Source organism: Pezoporus flaviventris, unplaced genomic scaffold (assembly GCF_033815535.1).
Source record: "Pezoporus flaviventris isolate CSIRO_AGI_PZ_B2104156 unplaced genomic scaffold, CSIRO_AGI_Pfla_v1 ptg000036l, whole genome shotgun sequence".
NCBI lineage: Eukaryota > Metazoa > Chordata > Aves > Psittaciformes > Psittacidae > Pezoporus > Pezoporus flaviventris.
In genome coordinates this window covers 26,257,801-26,278,890 of record NW_026892584.1, presented here as the reverse complement: position 1 = coordinate 26,278,890, position 21,090 = coordinate 26,257,801, and the positions used below count along the sequence as shown (strand labels likewise).

General features: G+C 39.5%; 1 protein-coding gene across 5 annotated transcripts; it reads left to right on the top strand.

The window, feature by feature from the left end:
* Positions 1 to 74: 74 nt before the first annotated feature.
* On the top strand, positions 75 to 20,874 carry MLH3 (mutL homolog 3). Of its 5 annotated transcripts, XM_061463612.1 has the most exons (13): positions 76 to 166; positions 941 to 4,293; positions 7,796 to 7,894; positions 8,540 to 8,610; positions 9,584 to 9,688; positions 11,751 to 11,823; positions 12,479 to 12,550; positions 13,526 to 13,634; positions 16,872 to 17,031; positions 18,230 to 18,253; positions 18,455 to 18,536; positions 19,771 to 19,922; positions 20,554 to 20,874. In XM_061463612.1, exons 2-13 carry the CDS (start codon positions 1,011 to 1,013, stop codon positions 20,623 to 20,625), a joined length of 4,302 nt encoding a protein of 1,433 aa, XP_061319596.1. In that variant the 5' UTR covers positions 76 to 166; positions 941 to 1,010; the 3' UTR covers positions 20,626 to 20,874. The 5 variants fall into 5 exon arrangements, 3 of the variants coding, with proteins under 3 accessions (XP_061319599.1, XP_061319596.1, XP_061319597.1); XR_009745143.1 differs by lacking the exon at positions 18,455 to 18,536 and having other exon boundaries at positions 75 to 166; XM_061463613.1 differs by lacking the exon at positions 7,796 to 7,894.
* The last annotated feature ends 216 nt before the right edge of the window (positions 20,875 to 21,090 follow it).

The window sequence follows — 21,090 nt, the reverse complement described above, 5'->3', positions numbered from 1 at the left end:
AGCCTTCCGGCTCCGCGGCCGCGCATGCGCTCCCTGGCCCGGACCGTCACTGGCTGTTGGCCTCTTGCAGGACCCGCGTGCGGGAGCCCGGCAGCCCGCGGCGGTTGGTCTCGCGCAGCGGTTCTTGGTGGGGCCGCCCGCCCTCAGGCTGGCGGGAGCTGAGGGGGTGAGAGCGGAGCGGGAGGCTGTGGGAAGGGCAGGGCGGCAGCGGCCGCTACTCCTGCACGCCGCGGGGACAGCGTGTGGTAGCGAGCCGGGCGCGGGGGGTCGTTGCCCTCCCGGGGCCAGGGAATCTGGGTGCTGTCACAGACGGAGCACCAGGTCCCTGGAGAGGGCCTGCAGCACTTGCAAAGCTGCGTGGGGAGCTCTGCGTGAGGGGTGCGAGAAGAGTGGTGTGTCCCTCGAATACCACTAGGAAACCAGTAGGCATCAAGGACTGGAAAATAGCAGGTTCCCTTTCTCATAAACAGCTTGCTCAGCGTCCCGCACCCATTCCCAAGCGCAGTTTGTTGGTATCTTAGACAAGTTGCAGCAGATGCTCCTTCGCCAGAATGAGGCATTGTGGACATTGAGGTACAAATGAGAGGAAGGCAGCTTTCTGCCCAGTTCTTGGTGATGCTTACTCTGTATTTTTGATATAAATGGAAGCAGAAGCCTTTTGCTTGCAGGTTCTTTGAGTTTTGCCTCATCGTGGTTGGAGATTGGGTATATTAAGTTTGAGAATCAAGTATGTTGTTAGTAGGGGGCATAGACATGGTGTTCTGGCCATTGAGCCTGAAGGCACCAGCAGTATGTGGTCAAAGCCTAAACAGGAAAGTAGTCATCAAAAAAGCCTCAAAATACCAGGGAAACTGAGAAAGGTGTATTTATGAGGGCAATGCAAGAAATTAAAGTTTTTTCAGGCTTTTCTATTTTTTGCTTTGTTTTTTTCCCTTCGCAGGTTGTTGTTTTAAGGAACACGGAAGAGTGAGCTCTCTGCAGTTTCTTCAGTTCCTCATCTGTCTGATGTCATGATCGAACGTTTGGTGGAAGATGTGCGAGCCAGGCTGCGCTCTGGAATGACTGTCAGCTCACTGGGGCAGTGTGTTGAGGAGCTTGTCCTCAATAGCATTGATGCCAATGCAACATGCGTAGCTATAAGGGTGGATTTGGAAGCTTTTAAGGTCCAGGTGGTGGACAACGGCTCTGGGATGGGGAGAGAGGACTTAAATGCAATGGGAAAGCGGTACTTCACCAGCAAATGCAAATCAGTGGGAGACTTGGAGAAGCTGACGTTCTACGGCTTTAGAGGGGAGGCTGTGGCAAGCATAGCCAATGTGGCCAGCATAGTGGAAGTTTCATCTAAGACCAGCAGGACAGCAAAAACATTTGTGAAACTCTTTCACAATGGGCAAGCACTGGAAGTCTGTGAAGCTGAATTGAGCAGACCAAGTGGTGGAACTACAGTCACTGTGTGTGATCTGTTCCATCAGTTACCAGTAAGGAGGAAGTGTATGGATCCTGTGTTGGAGTTTGAGAGAGTGAGGCAGAAAGTAGAGGCTATTTCACTGATGCATCCCTCTATTTCACTGTCTTTAAGGAATGACGTTTCTTGTTCTATGGTGCTTCAGCTACCTAAGACAAGAGATGTGTATTCACGGTTTTGTCAAATTTATGGACTTGGCAGATCCCGGAAGTTACGAGAAATAAATCATAAGTCTGTGGGATTTGAGATAAATGGTTATATCAGTACTGAAGGGCATTACAACAAGAATATGCAGTTCTTATATGTGAATAGAAGGCTCGTTTTAAAGACGAGACTCCATAAACTAATTGATTTTTTATTAAGAAAAGAAAGTGTCATTTGCAAGGCAAAAAGTGCCCCTGTAAGCAGACAGGCTAGTCCTAGTTGCCACCGTTGTGGCCCAGAGTTGTATGGGATCTTTGTTCTCAATGTGACCTGTGCGTACAGTGACTATGATGTGTGTCTGGAACCTGGAAAGACTCTAATTGAGTTCCAAAACTGGGATGTTGTTCTAACTTGCATAGAGGAAGGAGTGAAAATATTTTTGAAACGAGAACATTTATTTATTGAACCATGTAGTGAGGACATCAGAGAATTTAATGAAGATAATGACTTTAGTTTGTGTAATGCTCCAGTTCTGAAGCCCTCACTCCCTGATGAGAAGAGCATCCAGGACAGTTTTAAGAAAGCATGTGATGAAATTGTGGATTCCTATGAAATGTGTAACTTGCAATCAAAAGATGTCAAAAGGACATCTTTTACTCGACAAAAATCTTCAAGTCTTATAGAGTCAAATAAAAATCTACAGGAAACTGAAATCACCCCACATCAGAAGATTGATGAACCATCTGATCCATGCAGAAACAATAAAGCAGAGATTCCAGTGCCCAGCAAAGATGACACAGCTTCTGATTTCCTTATATCAGATATCTCAGAGCAGGGGCCAAAACACACTAGCAGTTCCCAGAAAGCACCTGATGCTCATCTGAAACCTTCAGGAAATCTTTGTTCCTCTTTCAGTGAAGGGGCCAGGTCAGAAATAAGAAAAATAGACAGTTGTGATGACCTGCAGCATTGTGCAGAGAATTACATAAAAGACATGGGAAGCCAGCAAGGCAAAGTAGTGCAGAAGAGCAGTAAAGTCTGTACCTTAAATAATGATGTTACTCAGTTGTCATCTGAGAGAGGAGACTCTGCTGAAGTAGCAGTGGGGTCTGGAATTGTCTCTGGAAATTCACTGATGAGGCTCTGCAATGCAAGAAGAGAAGACAGGGAAACAGCGGACTTGACAGATAATGCTGGAAGACAGGCTGTTAGTTCAGTACCATTAAAATTGTGCTCTACAGGCCTGATAACATGTGTTACACAAAAAGAGCCCCCACAAGAATGTGAACAAACAGAAATAAATCTTGCATTGAACATGCAACGTAGACCTGGCTCTGTCAGTGCCAAGGATGTGTTTGGCCAGAAAGTAAATTTGCAGTCTTTAAATTCTAAGGATGCTTCCAGTAATACAAATAAAGAATATGTACCTCTTTACACCAGGGATGTAGGCATAGCTGATGGTAGTGAGTGGTTACAGAACAACACTTTGTCAAAAGAAGGGAGTAAGGAAGCAGCTGTGCCTATTGCCACCAGTAAAATGCATTATGAGACATCAAACATTTCAGAATTGCCACTGGCAACCTCTTCAGGTATTCCTCACAATAAGGTTATAAAAAGCAATAGAAGACAAATAGCTGTGCCAAGATCTCAGCCCTCTGTGAAGCTGAGCTTGTCCACACAGCTAGGTTCGTTGGAAAAGTTCAGGAGATATTATGGGAGGGACAAGTGTACGCTACCAACACCGTTGTCACAGCAGAGTGAATTTGATCTCCCCGTTTTTAATTCACAAGCTAATTGTGACTTTTCAAGGAATGATAATGACCATCATGGTAACTTGGGCACTTGTGAAACTCCAGCTGTGGAAGACACAGATTCTGATAGTAGTAGCGAAGTTGTTTCTTTAGGGTATACTTTATTCTGCAGTGGAGCAACTTCAGAGGACAGACAAGCCCTTTATCAGAGTCCTTTGACATTGTCTGATTACTGTCAGGTTAGTAACAACCACACAAGTTGTAAAAGATCTCCTGGATCATTGTCATCTAAACTGTCCAGAATGAAAGGTGACCACAAGGAATTAGAACAACTTCATGAACAATTCCCAAGAGATTCAAGTAGAAAAGATGACTACTCTTTTGTTCCTGGACCTTCAAATAATGATTTTTCATATAATGCTTGTCAAACATATAAATCCTCAGTGGAAACAATGGGGGACTGTAATTACAGCGTTTCTAAGGCGGATGCATGCTGGCAATCGGACAATACAAGGCTGGAGTCCGTGAAAAGTACTGTCAGTGCATCACCTCTCAGCAGCATAGAAGAGGAGTACACAGTCCCTTCAAGCAGTGTTTTATCATTACCTGCTAAAAAGGATTGTACTGATGCCATCCATAAAGATAAAAGTACATTAGATGTACCCTCCGAACAAAATTTGAAAGATACTGAGGCTCCCCACACAACCTTCCTAAGTAACTTGGAATTCTCTGCATACAACACAAGCACAGGGGATCCCAGGAATGAAGTGTGTTCTGACTGGCTGCAAGATTTTGATGTTTCATTGGGTAAGATGATATACATCAATAAAACAACTGGACTGAGCACCTACAGCACTCCTCCTGTGGCAGGATTTCAAGCTGCCTGCATTCAAGATATAACAACAATGGCTGTGAATGTTGTTTCAGAGAGCGGTAAGAGGGATGGTGGTTGTTGTAAAAGTAGGATGAGGAGAACTGTTTGTGTTATGGAAGGTGCATAAAATATTTTCCTGGCTATAAACCGTCAGGTTTATAGCCACTGCCTTACAGGTAACAGCTGTATGGAAAACAGGAAAATGTTGGGAACTATGGAGACAGTAAAACATTAACCTTCAAGATATTAAATATATTTTTTTATAAAACAGTAAAAAGAAATGTCAGCAACTTGTCAATTAGCAGACAGCTGTCAAGTTTCCACCAGGCATAATGACATTTAGGATCATCACAGTTACATGTAATTGTCATATGGAAAGTGAGAAACATACCTCAAAGTAAGCCTACCGGAAAAATATTGTGGGTTTAACCATTTTGTCCTAACTAAGGACTATGTTATTTTCCTAAGAATCTGTTGTTACAGAGAGCCCCATGTTAAAATGATCTTTTTTTCAACCAGCATTCCAAAATTAAAACAACCCTTGAAAATGAACAAAAATCTGACTCTTTGTTGAGAATGTGTAGGCTCCTTTCTGCAGATTTTGCAAGGCTGTTTCTTCATACTTGGCTTTGTAGGAGCTGTGGTGCAGCATCGTTGGTGGTTCAATGGTGGAGCTTTCCAGGGGTGAGAGGATATTACATTGTATTGTTTTTTCAGGGGTGTGGTGTCCATGAGCCCTCATTGATATATGTCAGGTTTGGATTTCTGTGCCTTCCTGGTCTGGCTCAGCAGAATACTGTCTTTGATAATTTTTCCTTCCATATATGTGCATCTGTGTTCTAAGTTGTTCTTCATTCTGTCTGTAGTGACCGAAGATGCAGTCATTCCACATGTAGACTATATTTTCTACTGCATAGTTTGTTTTGAAAAAGCAGTTTGGACTTCTTTCTAGATGGTTCTTCTGTGACATGTTTGCCTAGTCAGTCATGATAGATGATGATTGCGTTTTGTTCCATTTTTGTCTGACACTTCCTGGTGCAGTAGGTGTTTCAGTTGTTAAGCTATTCCCTTTTAATTACAAGAATTTATGCCAATAATTCTTAATATTTGTTGTGTTCCATTGAAGTAGATTTGTTACAAGGTGAAGACCATCTCTGTTTCAATTAGGTAAAACTACTTGCAAGTGCAAATATACACTCCTTGTTTAACACTTTTAATTTCTGTGGTTTACCAACTTCAGTTGCCCACAGTGCTGTTTAGTAGAGAGCCAAAACACTGAGATGAGGAGCTTGACTTTCTGTACAAAATAGTTTGGATAGTGCCTTCATTTTTATGAAGAGAATACCTCACATACCCTTACAGTTTCAGATGATGTGTGGTCTGTAGTCTTTGAAGATGTATATTGTGTTACATGCCCAATGGCAATATTCTTTCTTAGCCTTATCATTGGTGTTACTCTCCATTGTATCAATGTTGCCACTCTTTCTTAACTCTATCAATGGTGTTATTCTTTGGTGAGATATATGCAGCCTTTTTTCTTTTCTTAGGTTGAAGGTTGGACCTCCCAAACCTTCACACAAGGTGTTTGAACTGTGGCTAGACCCTATAGATCTTAGATTTTCAAAGTTCAACAACTGTGTTCTTTCACGTGTTTCCAAGCAAATTATATTCATTCTTTTATAGCCATAGGAATAAACATAACTGTGTCCTCACACAGCATTCATGTCTCTCGAAGTTGAGCGCTGTTTTGGCCTGCTGTTAAGACCTAGAAGAGGGATCATTTCTTCACTTGCTATTGTATGCTTTCATTTTGCTTTTTAAAGAAGTATCAGTAACCCTATGGTATTGACTTAGAATTTCACAGCTCCATGATTTAGCAATAACAGCATCTCATACACAAGTTTAGGGAAATTACATTTGTTTATGACAGATGAATAATGCATTTTCCGTGTTGATAACGGCCATCTGCCATCTTTTCTAGTCAGAAGCCATGTACTCAACAGAAAAGCTAGATTTTGAAGGTTAGACTCAGGCACCTTTGTACTGGTTAAAATGAGTGCTACAGGAAAATTTATCAAGCTTCATTTCACCATCAGATGCCTTTTTGAATAATCTAATACTATGCATTTGTAGTAGGCTAACATCCCAGTTCCACTTGGTCTTCATTGTTATGCCAGTTGTGTTTGCATTTGTAGTTACCTTTGTTACATTATTGACTGATGTATTGTTACAGTAGTGTGTTTTAATGATCTAATTGGAGCAAGTGAAAATGAATACTCAAATATGGTAATAGTATGTGGTTTGCATGTATAAAGTAGATACATTATTATCCTCAGCACTTTTTCTGATGTTATGTGTTATGTTAGTAACATCTCTGCCAGTTTCAAATCCTCAGTGGCCTTTGGACAAGAGAATCATAGCTTTATGTCCTGAACAAGGATTTTCCCTGCAACAAGAAGCAGGGAGATGACTCTATTACATGTATAAAATACTGGACTTCATATAGACAATAGCTGTTTCTGTGAACTTGTGAGAGGATACCTTTCCGTGACAATATCAAAGTTCTGTTGAAGTCTGAATGCAGCGGCATTCTTCAATTTGCCAGTTTGCTAGGATCCATGTCAGGCCATCTTGACTTCTGTTCTGGGGTTTGTGACAGTGTGATGCTGAGTTACTCTCCCATGCTGGGCTGCCAGTTTGGATTCTGGAAAGGATTCTCGGTCCCCAGGGTACACCATCATTGGTCCTTACTGGAATAGAGCCGACAGTCAACAATCTACGGACCGGTCTAGGATCTCACAGAGCCTTTTTACAGTGAGCTTATCAGCACGCAGCTGGTTTTCTTTGGCCTTATCACTCTGCTGCTTTTCCTGAATGCACACCCTTAATTTCTCAGTAGAAAGGAACTTTATTGATTCATTATTATTTCACAAAGAATAGAAGTCTGAATTGTACCAAAGGAAGGGTGAAATGTTTACCACTGTGCTGGAAATCTGAGCCACTTTGCCTAATAATCTTGATAACAGTGCAAGTTTGTAATATCCTTAAATCATTTCTGGGTGGGTAGGAACGTGCTGTTAGGCAAACACTGGTATCTCATGTGGTCTCACTGACTTGTAATTTTCAGTTTCACAAGATCCTGATAACTGTATTAAGTATCAGTGATAGACTGACAGTTTTACCACTCAACAGAGAGAATTCAAGAGTATTTTGATATCTGAGACTCTTATAGGCCTTCTCTTTCTTTGGGGATAACACTTCTGATTGCACTAATTCTGGAAATAATAGTTACATGTTTAAAGCAGCAGGAAATTTTAAGGACAGTCCTGCAGAAGGCACAGTAACATTTAAAAATACATTTCCTGATGCAGGTGTGTCTGATAATTCTCAGCTTTTTAAGTATGTGCTGTTCTTCCTCAAGGTTAGATTGCAAATTCTGTGGGATTCTCTAATTTGTGCAGGGCTGAGCAGATGCTCGTTTATCAGAATGTAACAATTGTATGACTTTTTGTAATTTTGCGTGCTGTTGAATCTGCAGCAGTAAATTTATATTGTGTTTAGGCATTCAGTTCAGGTGCCATCCGTTTAGAAGTGAGATTGTGCTACCCTTCCTTCCTAGACCTCAAAAAGAGAAGACTCTAGCAAGCCAGGATCTGAGAGGTAGGGCCAGCTTTCCAGGACATGGTGTTCTGTGGTAAAAACAAATCAGAGAATTCTCCCAGATGTCCCAACAGGAACCCAGAATTACTCAAGGTCTGTTAACAATGGGACCGTGTGAGTCATCTCAAATCTAGAACTGGGAAAAAAATCTTTTAGGGTTGAAAGCAGGTTAGGGGATACTTATTTACAGGATGAAATAGCCAGTTCTTTGTTGAATTATGTCAGCAGTTTGAAGAATAATTGCCTACTCCCCTCTTTGTACTCGTTCCAACCTTGGAATGTGAAAAATAGCTTCAATCCTCACTTTTTTTTTTTTTTGTGGTGGAAAGAATGAAATCATCTTTTTGGTATGTGGCTTTGTCCAGAGGAAGTGGGTAGCTAAACAGGTCTTTCTTTCCCTTCCCTTCCCTGCGCACCCCCCCATCCATTTCCAGGGCCTGTTGAAATGTGCTGTAGCATGTTTAGGAGTCAGAAAGCTGCAGTGTCTTTCCTAGTTAAAACAGACTTCCGTTATTTATTTGTACATTCAATCCTTTTTATGAAGAAAAAACCCACATACCAACTTCTGTGAGGTAAAGGTACCCAATGCATCTTTGCACCATCTGTTGACGGATAGTCTCTGTGTTATCCTGTGCTCTTTCCTAGATACTGAAGGGGAGTCTCTCCAGTCATTGCTTTCAGAATGGGATAATCCTGTTTTTGTTCCCTGCCCAGAGGTAAGTGTTAGCTCGCATCTCATGCTAAAATAGCGATTGTTTTAGCCTTCTGTTATATTCTGACATGGGGATCAAAATTGCAGATATTGTAATTGTTGCATGTAAGTCATTCACTGATATCTTAGACTGTAGACCTTCTAGTTATATTTTTATATATTGTTTATATGTAAGTCATTGTCCTGATTTATTCAAAGTCAGAGAAGCAGATATAAGCCTAACCTTTTGCCTTATGTCATTTCAAACACAAAACATTATTGTAAGATGTCTTTCCCTCTACAGAGATAATAATCTCTAAATTAAAAGTTTTTGAATGGCAAAATTGCAATATAGTGTCTGTCATCTTTGTGGACAGAGCTTTCTCATCTGGGATGCAATGAGTCTTAAAAGTGCATTTTACTATAGTTGGTTTTATAGCTTGGCAGGATTATAGCATGTGAGAGGGACACAATGTTTGAGCTTTTACAAAAAATTCCTTTGTTGTCATGAGGCAGCATTATCTTCAATCAGCATGTTGTGTGTGTGTAAACATACGGATGTAACCATGTCCACCTGCAAACAATAGGGATGGAGTAGCAAACCACCTGCTGGTGAGTTTCTGAAAAGGAGCCATTCTATTCAGTTGTTGCTGTGACGTGTACTTTGACTCATTTCAGGGTAATACATCTTTGTAGTGCAATCCGTTGAGACCCCATGTAAGGTGAGAATTAACTTCAGCTTTTGTGATAAGTACTTGAAATCAGCTGGATGCATTGAAGTTAGTAGGTAATACCCAGGTGGGAAGGTATGTGGGAAGGAAAACAGGGATTGCTGAATGTTATCTTTAGCTAGTGCTGTTCTTGTGGAAGCTTGGTTTGTCAAAATTCAATTATTTCCAGTTTTTCTTAAAGCTGGTTTGTTTGGGGTATTTTGTGTTTGTCTGGGGGTTTTACAAAATCCTTTATAGCTTGCTTGATCCATAATTCTGTTTTTACAGATAGCCATTGATGTGACCAGCAGTCAGGCTGACCATCTGGCTGTGAAAATTCACAACATCTTATATCCTTATCGTTTCACCAAAGACATGGTTCATTCAATGCAGGTACAATATGATCTATTGCTACTTTTCACGTGCAATTTCCCACTCAGGAGATGTGATTTACTAATGTTTCTGACTGGTGGGAAAGAGGTACCTAGGGAAATAGTATCCTTAATTTTCACAAGCACAAACGGCAATTTTTGTTGCTGTGTGATAGCAGCAGGCACATATCATGTCAGATCTTAGTATCATCTCATGGTTGATGACTTCCTATCTGCAAGTGACTCTAAAATTCCTTGACTGTAGGGTTAAATCAGATCAAGAGGCAGCCCTGTTGCCACTGCTTAGAAACAATGTTAACTAAATGATATTTCAGTGGGCAGTTTTTTATATTTAATGTAGGCATTTGCATAGTTTGTATTCTTCTGAAATCTGTCTTCTGTATCCTCCACTTTTATTGACCTTAGAAATTTAATTCTTCAGCAGAGTGATTTCAAAAGCAAATCCCAGATTTCATGGAAAGACTTGAAACTCTACTTTAAGATTTATGTCTGCCCTCAAAAGTGATTCTTAAAAATGGCATCAGAATATCAAGTTTAACTGTTTTAAGTGCTTCTTTATAAAATGCTTTAAATGTTACCTTAAAAGTTGATGTAAACGTATAGCTTCAACTTACATTCTTTGATGGTTTGCCTGGATAGAAATGCTGAAGTGGATTCTTCCCGTCTTGCATCCCAATGACAGAAGGCCTGCAGGCCCCAGGCAGCATTATTGACTTGCAGTCAGGCTGCTGACCTTGAGATTGCAGGTTCTGACTGTGTGGGGTATGGTAATGTTGATCGCCAGGGTGAACATGGATCCAAATGATTCCCTTACTTATGTTGTGTGTGTAAGAATAACAGGAATAAATAATGTTATTACAGTAAACAGGTTATGTTTCACAAAGACAGAAGAGGAAAACTAGGAAATAGAAGGTACCATTTTTCTGTGCACTCATAAGAACTGTTTTTTAAAACTTACTGAGTGGTTCTGTGATTAACTTTACTTTGTGTAATGTTTTCCTTTGTATGTTTTTAAGAAAGTAAAGCTAGAAGAAATTACCACTTCCCTTCTCTGAAGAAGCTAAATACTGCCTCCAATACCCTATAGCAATTTTGAGAATCTCTCAAAAGATCAAAAGCAAAAAATGTTGCATCATGCTACAGGAAAAGAATAAAAATAATCATTAGCATCTTCCATCCCTGCAAAGAAATAGGATCATCTATTCATTTTTACCTAGAAGGTGAACAATACACATGTTGTAAGACAGAGAATTCAGAGTGAGCTCTAACTATGTGACTCGAGGAGAAATTCCTCCCACATCTATTGATTTAAATCTAGCAATAAGATACTGAAAGCATTGTGCATCCCTGCTCAGTATTCCCTGTAGCTCTGGTTTATTTCTGATGCTTGAGGGGAAGGAGGAATCAAGTCACAGGGGTAAATTCTACATCAGAAAATGAGGGGGATTGAGAAATGCTTCCTGGCTCCTGCAGATGATTAGTCCAAGTCCTTAAAGACATATCAGGTTAAAAAGATTATTTACATTCTCTTTTGGTGATACCAGCAAATCAGATACTCGGAGTCATTTTGCACGGCTTTAACTCTCAAATCAAGGAGGCTTCTACATGAGCACTTAATCTGTTCTGTGAATTTCCAGCTCTACCTTAGAATTATTAGAGTGCTTTCCTTTATGATTCTCTTTGGGGAAAAAAAAAATAAATCCAAAATTATTTTACTGCATATTTTGAAACTTTCTTTTAGCTCCGGACTAAACTGTTTCATGACCAATTTATCATCATTTGACTGTCTGCCAGTATTGTCTTTTAACTTAAATAATTACTGCCTTTTCCATATTTTTTCCCCTCACTGTTTATGAAGAATAATTACATACCTTCTCAGTCTCAGTTTTGCTAGGCCAAATTCTTTAAGCCTTTGTGATTAGAAAAGCTGTGGTTTCCACTCTCTTAATCATCCTATTAGCACTTCGTTGCACTTCATCCCTTTTGATTGTCATCTTCTTTTGTTTATCTTCATTTAAAAAATGGTTTACCATTGGATAATGATTTTTCTGAGTGTCTTACAGGTTCTTCAGCAAGTGGACAATAAATTTATTGCTTGTTTAATCAACACTAGAAATGAAATGGATAAAGAGGCAGGTGAGAATGGTTATTGACATGAAGTTGAGGTTTCTGTCAAGCACAGTTAGATTGCAGAGAGAACCCTGTCCTTGTTTCTGTTCTCTTCTTGCCTTGGGATGATATTATGAGTAGAGAAAATGTTAGTCTTCCTTTGAAATTTCCTGGATCTTCTTTATCTTTATTTTGGACATTGTTGAATGTTCCTAGTGCCTTCAGATTAGTGTTATAAAAATAGATTGTACCTGAATCATGGATATCTTTCAGACTGCTCACAGTATCTGGATATATTCATTGTTGAAGCTTACTGAAGCTGTACAAAAAAGGTATTCAAAACCAGTAGGTTTTGTAACATTTTTAAAGATTGTATTAAACAGACCCATTTGTGGGTAACCTCAGGTCTCATTCTGACGTTAGATGAACATGTCAATAGACAAGAGTTCCTGACTCAATCTAATTACCTTAATTTAAATGCCAGTTTGGATCACTGCATTTCTATTCTGTAGTGAGTGATTTTATGTTCTGCCAACTCACCTTCCTCCTCACTTTATTTCTGGAAAACTGGCTGATAGTTGTCTTCTAAATGTGCCCTCTAGGGAGCAATTAACTCTTCCTGATCTGTGCAGTTGTCTGGTATGAAGTTGCCTATTTCTCATCTGTTGTGGTGCATTTTTAGATGGAAACCTCTTGATTTTGGTGGACCAACATGCAGCTCATGAACGGATCCGCTTGGAGCAGCTTATTGCAGGTGAGGATTCAGATTGTCTTAGGAAAAAAAAATAAATCAGTGCACAGAAAAGTACATATGAGCCATCTGGAATATATGGAACCAATAGGATATTCATTTGTCATCTTTATCCTGATCCCTAGGAGCATGCAGGCATTCAGTATCTGTAGCAGTCATAGTATTGGCAGCTGAGAATTGTTACAGTGTTTCCAGAATTAGAAGGTACCCTTCTTACCCACAGAACTATCAAACTAAAATAGTCCTGACGTAATGAAAGAGCAGGAAGACTGATAGGAAAAACAATGAAGAGGAAATAGAGCAACATCAATAAGATTATGTGGTTATGCTGTGAAGAATAAGACATGGTATGCAGAGTAAAGAGCATAGTTCATTTGGTTCCTTTTTAGCTGAATACTGTGCTCAAAGCCTAAAATTTCCACAATCTGAAACTGTTTGCAAAGGGATAATAGTCTTCTCTGTGAGCTCATTAGCCATTGGTTTCAGTGTTAAAAAGCACAATAGTCATCCATCAAGTACTTAAAAATCATTGACCTTCTGTTTCATCAACAAATACTGCACAGTTCCTGCAGAGAGGGTTCCCAGAACTCTGCTCCTTTTGGTCAGGTACTGAGAAAAACTTAAAGACTAAAGGGAGAAATGCTTAATGAATAGTATTTTAATGCCATTTATATCAGATTTTTCTGTGGAAAAATTGCTCACTGTGAGTTGGGCTAAATATATCAGTAGTTTTTTTGCTATTTAGGGTCACTGTTTTTTGGAACTGGTGGGAAAAAGCAAAGTGGCATTAACCAGCCCTTCCCCAGAGACTAGATGTCTAGTTTGTGACATTCCCAGTCCTCCGCAAGTTTCAGGAGAAGGCATTCTGTGGTCACTTTTTAATCCAAACAGAGGATTACTGCCAAACTGTAGGGTCATTAAGGGTAATGCCTGTGTAAATATTCTAAGAGGGGATACTTCTAAACAATTCATTCACAGATTCCTATGAGAAGGAAGCTGCAGCATGTGGTAAGAAGAAATTACTGTCTTCCTCCATCTCTCCCCCTTTGGAGATCAAAGTTACAGAAGAGCAAAGAAGAGTTCTACGGTTAGTAATGGCCAGTGGCTCTAAAGTTTTGGGGATGGTCTCTTGACCAGGAAGATCTCTCTATGTTGCTAAGTTAACATAAAGCTGTTGGAAAAGTAGCTGTTGACTCTTTCCTGAGCTGAGACCAGTTAGTTTTATCTGTGCTGGGGAAAAGAGATATGCTTCTCAGGCACACTGTTACAACATCTCATGACAAAACCATGTGGTGCACCATTTCTGTACCTCAATATGCTGTGGTTTCCCTGGGAAAGGAAACCTTCACATGTGGGCCAGAAGAGGGCCAAAGCTGTCTCCAGTAGATGCTGCTGTCTGGGGCTCATGACTTGGGAGTGTGTGCTGGAATGCAGTGCCCATAGTGACAGTCTAGTCCACTGATTTAACAGGCACTCTTTGAGAAAAGAAGGATGTGGTATGGAAAGTTTGTATTGTGAATCCTTCGAAAATGCATTCCTTAATCCTAGGTACCTGCCAAGAGTAACTAATGAACACTGTTTCCCAAATGTTTCAGAATGGTGGCCTGGCAACTGTTAAGATACTTAACTTCTGTACTGAAAGAGTTTAGATACAGTTTGTTGTTGGATTATGGCAGACCTGTTGGATACTAATCAAACTTTTTTCCCCAAATCCCTGTCTCATCTGTCACATGAATTTGTGAGGGTATTTTTTTCCTTGCATTATTCTTCATTTTCAGGTGAGGCTCCATCATAATGTTCACAGGACTACTTCATTATTCTAAACCTGCTCTTGTTTGTTATGCCTGTGGCAAACTCGGCAGCTTTTAACTCACTCCTTGTTAAGATTGTTGCCTCTTATAGGGAATACACTTGTTTGTGTAAAGCCTATTTTGGGTGTATTCCAATCATAATAGTATCACTTCTGTATCCATTTGGTGTATTTGTGTGAGAGTGACCAATGCCAGAAATTCCAAAGGAAAGTGTAAAGCACCAATATGTTCCACCTGCCCTAGGGAAAAATGTAAGAATGTATGTATTGCTGTTCATAGTAATATTTGAATGCCTTTGTTGCTCCCACCTCTTAATCATCTTCTTGCTAACATCACAAAATTTGTAATGCCTCTTGTTCATGAATTATTTTTGCACTCATCTTTGAATGTCTCATTTCTGATATCTGTGCTTGAGACTGGATGGCCAAAATTTAATTCAGTATACCAAGTGAGGGCATCCCATTGATTTGCATCGGAGCTTTGCAGTTGTGCCCGTATTTTCTGTCTATAATATTAACACCTGATATTTTGACTGCTTTTTTGGTTACTGCTGCTTGCATGAGCTGCTTGTTTATTGAATGGTCATGACAATTAAAGAGGTTTTTTTTTTTATTATTATTATTGCTGTTTATGTAGAAGCCAACAAAATATATAAAGAAATTAAATTATTCCTAATAGTTTACATTTATTTGTCTTTGGGAGCAGTGAATTCAGTTTTCCTATTTTTCATTATAGCTTTTTCATTTGTTCTACTGGTTTCCTTCACCTTTTTTCTACTTGTTTTAAGTTCTGATTGAGTTCAGTGTTGGCTTTAGTCTCAGCTGACCTAAGTAATTTTCTGCTTGACCATGTCCCTTCTTTTCCACATCATTAATAAACAATTATGGAGATACAGATCAGGACTCATGTCATGTTGAACACTGACCATCTGTTGCCAGTATACCTTTTTCTTCTGTAGTCTCATGACAAATGTTACTTCTCTATCCATGATAACTTTTTGCATTTGCATTTCTAGCCGCTTTTAAGAGGTCTTTATTTGAAAGACCAAATAGTTTGTGTGAGCTAATTTTCTTCATCAGCTAAATCACAAACATACTATGAAAATCAGTACTATAAGGAAAATGAGAGACATGGATTTCTTTTAAGGACACTGCTTAAATTATTCAGCACAGTGGATGCTGCTTGTGATTTTCAGTTATCACCCAAGGTGATGCAAGAGCATTACTGGTGCTCCCATATACTGATGTTGGCTTACTGGTGCTTTAAATGTGCTGCTCTTCAATTTGTCAGTGTTATTGGCAGCTCATTTCTTTGCAATCACTTTGTGAGATTATCCTTACTAAAAAGTTGAGAAGTACTGTGTAAAAATAGGAATTCTGTTATTGTGTTGGCAGAGCATGATTGTATTCTGTGGTAAAGTTGGATGTAATGAGATAAATTAACTTCCCCAAAAGACCTTTCTCTTCAGCTATACTTGCTGTTTAATAGGTCAGCTGAACCTCTGGTTCACCTGCAGCTTTGCTTCTGTTGTCTGCTAAGCATTGTAGTAATGCATTGTTCTGGTGACTCTCTTGAACTTCCTTTCTTTAACCTCTTAAAAAGAGAAAAAAAAAAGCCTGTTTGACTTGAATGGCTGCTTGGATTCTGTCATTTCACCACGATGGGCTTTTTCTGCCTTTCTCTGCTCTTGCTGAAGGCTCTACATTTCTTCTTTTTTGGGGTGGAATTGCACAAGTCATCTCCATATGGAGTCTAATAATTGTATTATTCTCATGACTGACTTTAGTAAGTGTAGATTAGCTTCTTTTTTATTTAATGAATCTGTTCTCTGAGATTGACCTGCAGCACCTTCAATTTAAGTGACTATTCCCTGAGTTAATAAACTATGTAGTGTTACAGTTGTTTTCATTTTGAAGGCAAGTTCTCATCTGACAGTGAAGTCCTGTTTTTGTGTGTATTTTTCCATCCACAGGATGATATGTCAGGTTAAGTAAAGGTCATTCTTTCCTGGGTTCTCTTTGCTTAATGGGATGTAAAGTTCATTAAAATTTCTTACAATACTTTTTTCATTGTAAGTATTTGTTATTGAATTGATGTAAGAATTTGTTATTGATGTCAGTTGAAATCGCAAATTTTTAGGTTAGGCTTAAAGGAATTTTTTTGCTGTGTAATTTCAGTGTCTGGAATGTTTGTGTATTGAACCAGACCCCTTGTGCATCTTTAGAAAAGATAGATTTATAAATTTAGACATAAAGTTTCTCTTCACATAACACAGGAAATCTTAGATCTTGTGGTTGTGGAATACAAAATATACCAGTTGACTGGAGTGAAAAAATGTGGCTGCATGTAGGCTAAAAGGGCAGAATTACTAGAACCTCATGATGCATGGATTTTGAGATTGGGAACTGTTACAAAAAGAAACATGTATGTGGAGTACGGAAATGTACGCCATGGAGACAGAGCTACGGTGGTTGATGTCTCTTTCCTGATTTTTTTTTTTTTTTTTCCCTCAGATGCTGCTACAAAAATCTGGAGGACTTGGGTCTTGAATTATCATTTCCTGAGACCAACAGGTCCTTGATTCTAGTGATGAAAGTGCCACTGTGTTTTATAGAAAGAGAAGCCAATGAATTACGACGGAAAAGACAGCCTGTCACTAAAAGCATTGTAGAGGTCAGTTGTTGATATGAGTGAAATTGTGTTACTGGGTCTTGTTCTGTATTAATGGCCCAAGGTATTAGAGTATCTCTGTTATGAGGGAGACAGTGGATGAAATCCCTTGGCAAATGTGGGTGCCATCCCTTTTAAGTAGCTAAACAGTCCTTCAACTGAAATCCCTGAACTCTAAAGAAGCAATAGGAAGCTGTTCCAGACTTGGACAGTGGAGAAGCTGAGAAAAAGAGTATCTAGTACAGATGTTTCAACAGTTCACAGCTCATGAATGCTTGAATGAACAGTGTAATGATTAATATTGCTGATACAGAAATGTTGTTTATTAGGGTTTAAAGTTGTTTTCCTGAAATCTCTACATTCACAGTACAGCTTTCTAAAAGCTCTGTTCCAGATGTTCTGAAGTTGGAGGAAGAAATTGCTGAACTGATTACTTGCAGTTTCCACTGCAAACAGTTCTCCACAATCATAACTGCTTCAAGGACTGCTTAAAAATTGTTTCTGGAGTACCATAATCAGCCACCAGGCTGAGCCACTGTGAACCAGGCCAGTCTTGCCATACATCTCTTTTAATATGAAAAGAAGAAACAAAAGAAGATGCTTCATCAGATGACATTTTCTTTTCCAACCTTGTTACAATTGGGAAGAACTCAAAATTCACTCTTTTGGTGTGATTTAGGAGCCAAGAGCACTAGAAGTGGTGGAGGAGGGGATCAGGTCTGTGCCTCACGAGCATTCATTCTTAGCTGATGCCTCAAGATCTCCTGAGCATTTTGGCAGATCTATTCTGCAGTCTGTTTTATTTTAATTAGGACTAGTAGGGCATATTCATGATTGATTATGAATTCATTGCATGTTAGACACCAGAAATTAGATCCACATAGACTATTATACAAAGGAGAAAGTGCAGCTATTCAAAGATAACAAATTCATTGCATTAAGAGTTCCATTATACCCATTCTACAGATAGGGAACTTGTGCAGAGAGGAACCAAGTGATTAGTGTAAAGTCTGATAAGATACTTGTGAGAGGTCAGGACTTGCACCTAGATCTTTCACACTGTGGTCAGTGTACTCTCAACAGCATATTTTTTCCTGGTTCTGGCAGCTACACAGTAAATTACACACAGATGAGGACAAAGCAGGGTATGGGTAATGAAAGAGAGAAATAGCAACTGATGATACTACTTTTTTCTTTCCAGGAGCTTATTCAAGAGCAAGTTGAGGTGAGTTGCCATTCTCTTTTCAAGTTGACTATAATAATGCAAAGTTTACTGCATGAACCAAAGGGACCAAGTGTGTTAAAACTCAAATGAGAGAGATGGAATCCACTAGCTTTTCCTCAATTTTAATTTCCTTTGTGTTATGGTTCTTCCTTTTTCTTATATTAAATGGAAAGTAAGATGATGTTCCCTTACTGCTTTTAGCTAGTGCAGAGCACAGGAGGAAGAACACGAGGGACACTGCCTCTGACATTTCTGAAGGTGTTAGCTTCCCAGGCCTGTCATGGTAGGGAAACTATACTTTTCTTTTTTTCTTTTAACCCTTTTTTTTCTCTACACAATATCCTCCCTGGGGAAGTGGTTTCAAATGTCTTTGCAGGAATTCCAGGACTACAGACTGTGTAGGGATGTCTACATAGTGATGAAGAGAGAATGTTATGGTCAGCACTGTGAGGGACAAGCAGTACTGCTTTGATTTATCCATGTATGGGCCTAATGTGATTTCCAGCCCTCACATGAAACACAAATAAAGTTCTGAGATACACTCATCCATGTGAGTTCTGAACCCTTCCAATAACAGCTCTGTGAAGGGGCAAGGGGAGGTGTTAGAATCTGCTTGAAAGCAAGCAGGAAAGAAGACTTAGACACTCTACCCAAAAAATATTTTTTATTTCATATAAGTATCAAAAGTACTAGTTTAAGTGTGCCTGGGATCTTTAAAATATTTTTGGAAGGAGTGCAGTAAGAATTTACATCTTCTAAGGGACTATGCCTTTCCAGCACCTGGAAGTGAGCACTTCTTACAGGTATAGACTGCAGTAGCTCTAGCCTCTTGTGGCAGTTCCTGTGCCATATAAAGTATTAACAAGATTATGCTGAAGGGGTAAACATAAGCCAAAAGCGTCTATTTTCAATGCATCCTACAAATGGCAGGTAATTTATAAAATATTAAATATATTAATGTTTTTATCTAAGGAAGTCCCATGGCTGAAAGGCAGATGGTCTTGTGTGTCAGCAAAGGCTAAAGATTGCAAAACCATCTGAAATTACTCTTTAATATTCTGTTTGGATTTCCTCTGTATGCCATTAATTGCTCACATGTAAGAAAGGATTTATTGGCAGGGCTGGCATTCGATCTTGGAACTGATTCCTGTCAGGAGCTGGCCCATTGAACCAGTAAAACCTATGGAACTGACGTTAGCCATCCTCTTGGTTTCATACTTAAATTTGTGAACTGGTTGTGTCTTCAGCCATAACACACACACAATTAAAAACAAAACGAAAAAAAATTTTACCATCCATCAGACTTGGGTTAGGTGAAAGTTTAGGCCATAGCAAGCTGATACTTACACAGCAGGCTGGTTTAATTTTGCTAAGCCAGAAGTCTGCCATACTGCAGCTTCCCAGGTAATCTTTGGGAGCTGCCTTGTTTTCTATGAAGAGCACAGTGTGGAGGGAAGGCTGCTGGAGGCTTGCATCCTCTTTGGCAGCGCCTGCAAGAATTTGTATCTTTTTTTCAGGCGCTATCAAGTTCAATGAGCATTTGACTTTGGAGGAGAGCTGCAGGCTTATTGAAGCTTTATCATCTTGCCAGCTTCCCTTCCAGTGTGCTCACGGAAGACCTTCCATGATGCCTCTTGCAGACACAGAACATCTACAGCAGGACAAGCAGGTACTATGCAGGACACAGATATACCTCTGATAATCCACACTCTGGATTAGCAGAGGCATGTCATGTATGCACCTGTTGAAACTAGAATGGGCCAGTTTGAAACCATCACCACTGGCTTTATCTTACTTGAATATTTTACACAGCTGTTATCTGTAAGATAAAACTTCAGGACATAAAACCTCTGTCCTGCAAATACTTTAGCAAGGATCTTACCGTATTGCATTTGAATAGTACATTGACTTAAATGGCATCCACTAATCTTAATCAAATACTTAAAAGTGTTAGCAGATTTTAAGTGTAAAACCTGGAAAACATAAATTCTGATACTCTACTAGTGGCAAACAAAGATGCTAATTAAACAAACACCTACTTCCTCAAAGTTTAAGATGCTATGATATGGGGGAAAAAAAAGAAAAAAATAGCAACATTAAAAAAAAAGTCATTACTCCTTCCCTTTTGCTATTACTGTGCTGTAATAAGTTATGAAATTGAATTCTTTTGAAAGTCAGGTGGGACTTTGAATTAGATATTAAAACCCTCAGAAATTACGCTATTAGGGCAAAGAGTATGAAAGCATTGAAGCTCATTTACTTGGTTATGATTTAATGCTTCTTAATTTTCCTCCCTCCAGCCCAAGCCCAACCTGGCTAGACTGCGGAAGATGGCCCGAGCATGGCACCTCTTTGGAAAAAAAAGAGCCTAATCAAAAAAAGCAGACTGTAAGCTGCAACCACCTGGTATTGCTGTTGGTATGAGCCAGGCCCCCTGTTGTTAGACCTCAATGCCCTGTGTGGAGCCAAGTTTCTGAGCCACTGCAGTCACTGAAGTTCTGCTCCAAGTACTGACCTAAGCAGCAGAGACCAGCCAGGAGAACATGACAGGAGGAGCCCACCCTTGTAGCTTGAAGAAGTGTCTTCACATCGAGGAACTGCATCATAAGCCGGCACCTTATTATCAGTGCCATTCACAGTTACTAAAGTGCTTTTTTTTTTGTCTGCAAATGCAGCACGATTCTGTATAAGAGAGACTTTAATTTATTTTATAGTGCTTTGAAAATGGGGAGGTATTTATTAATAAAATTAACACAAAGCTCTTTCCTTGGGCTCATGGCAGTAGTTGGAATGAAGACTGACCAGCTTCATAGTATGTGTAGGCCACCTCAGGAGCA

Coding starts and splice junctions, on each gene's coding strand:
- MLH3 (XM_061463612.1), top strand. CDS start 1,011: ATGATCGAACGTTTGGTGGAAGATGTGCGAGCCAGGCTGCGCTCTGGA. Junction 12,551..13,525: donor CTTGGAGCAGCTTATTGCAG/GTGAGGATTCAG, acceptor ATTCATTCACAG/ATTCCTATGAGAAGGAAGCT. Junction 19,923..20,553: donor ATCTACAGCAGGACAAGCAG/GTACTATGCAGG, acceptor TCCTCCCTCCAG/CCCAAGCCCAACCTGGCTAG.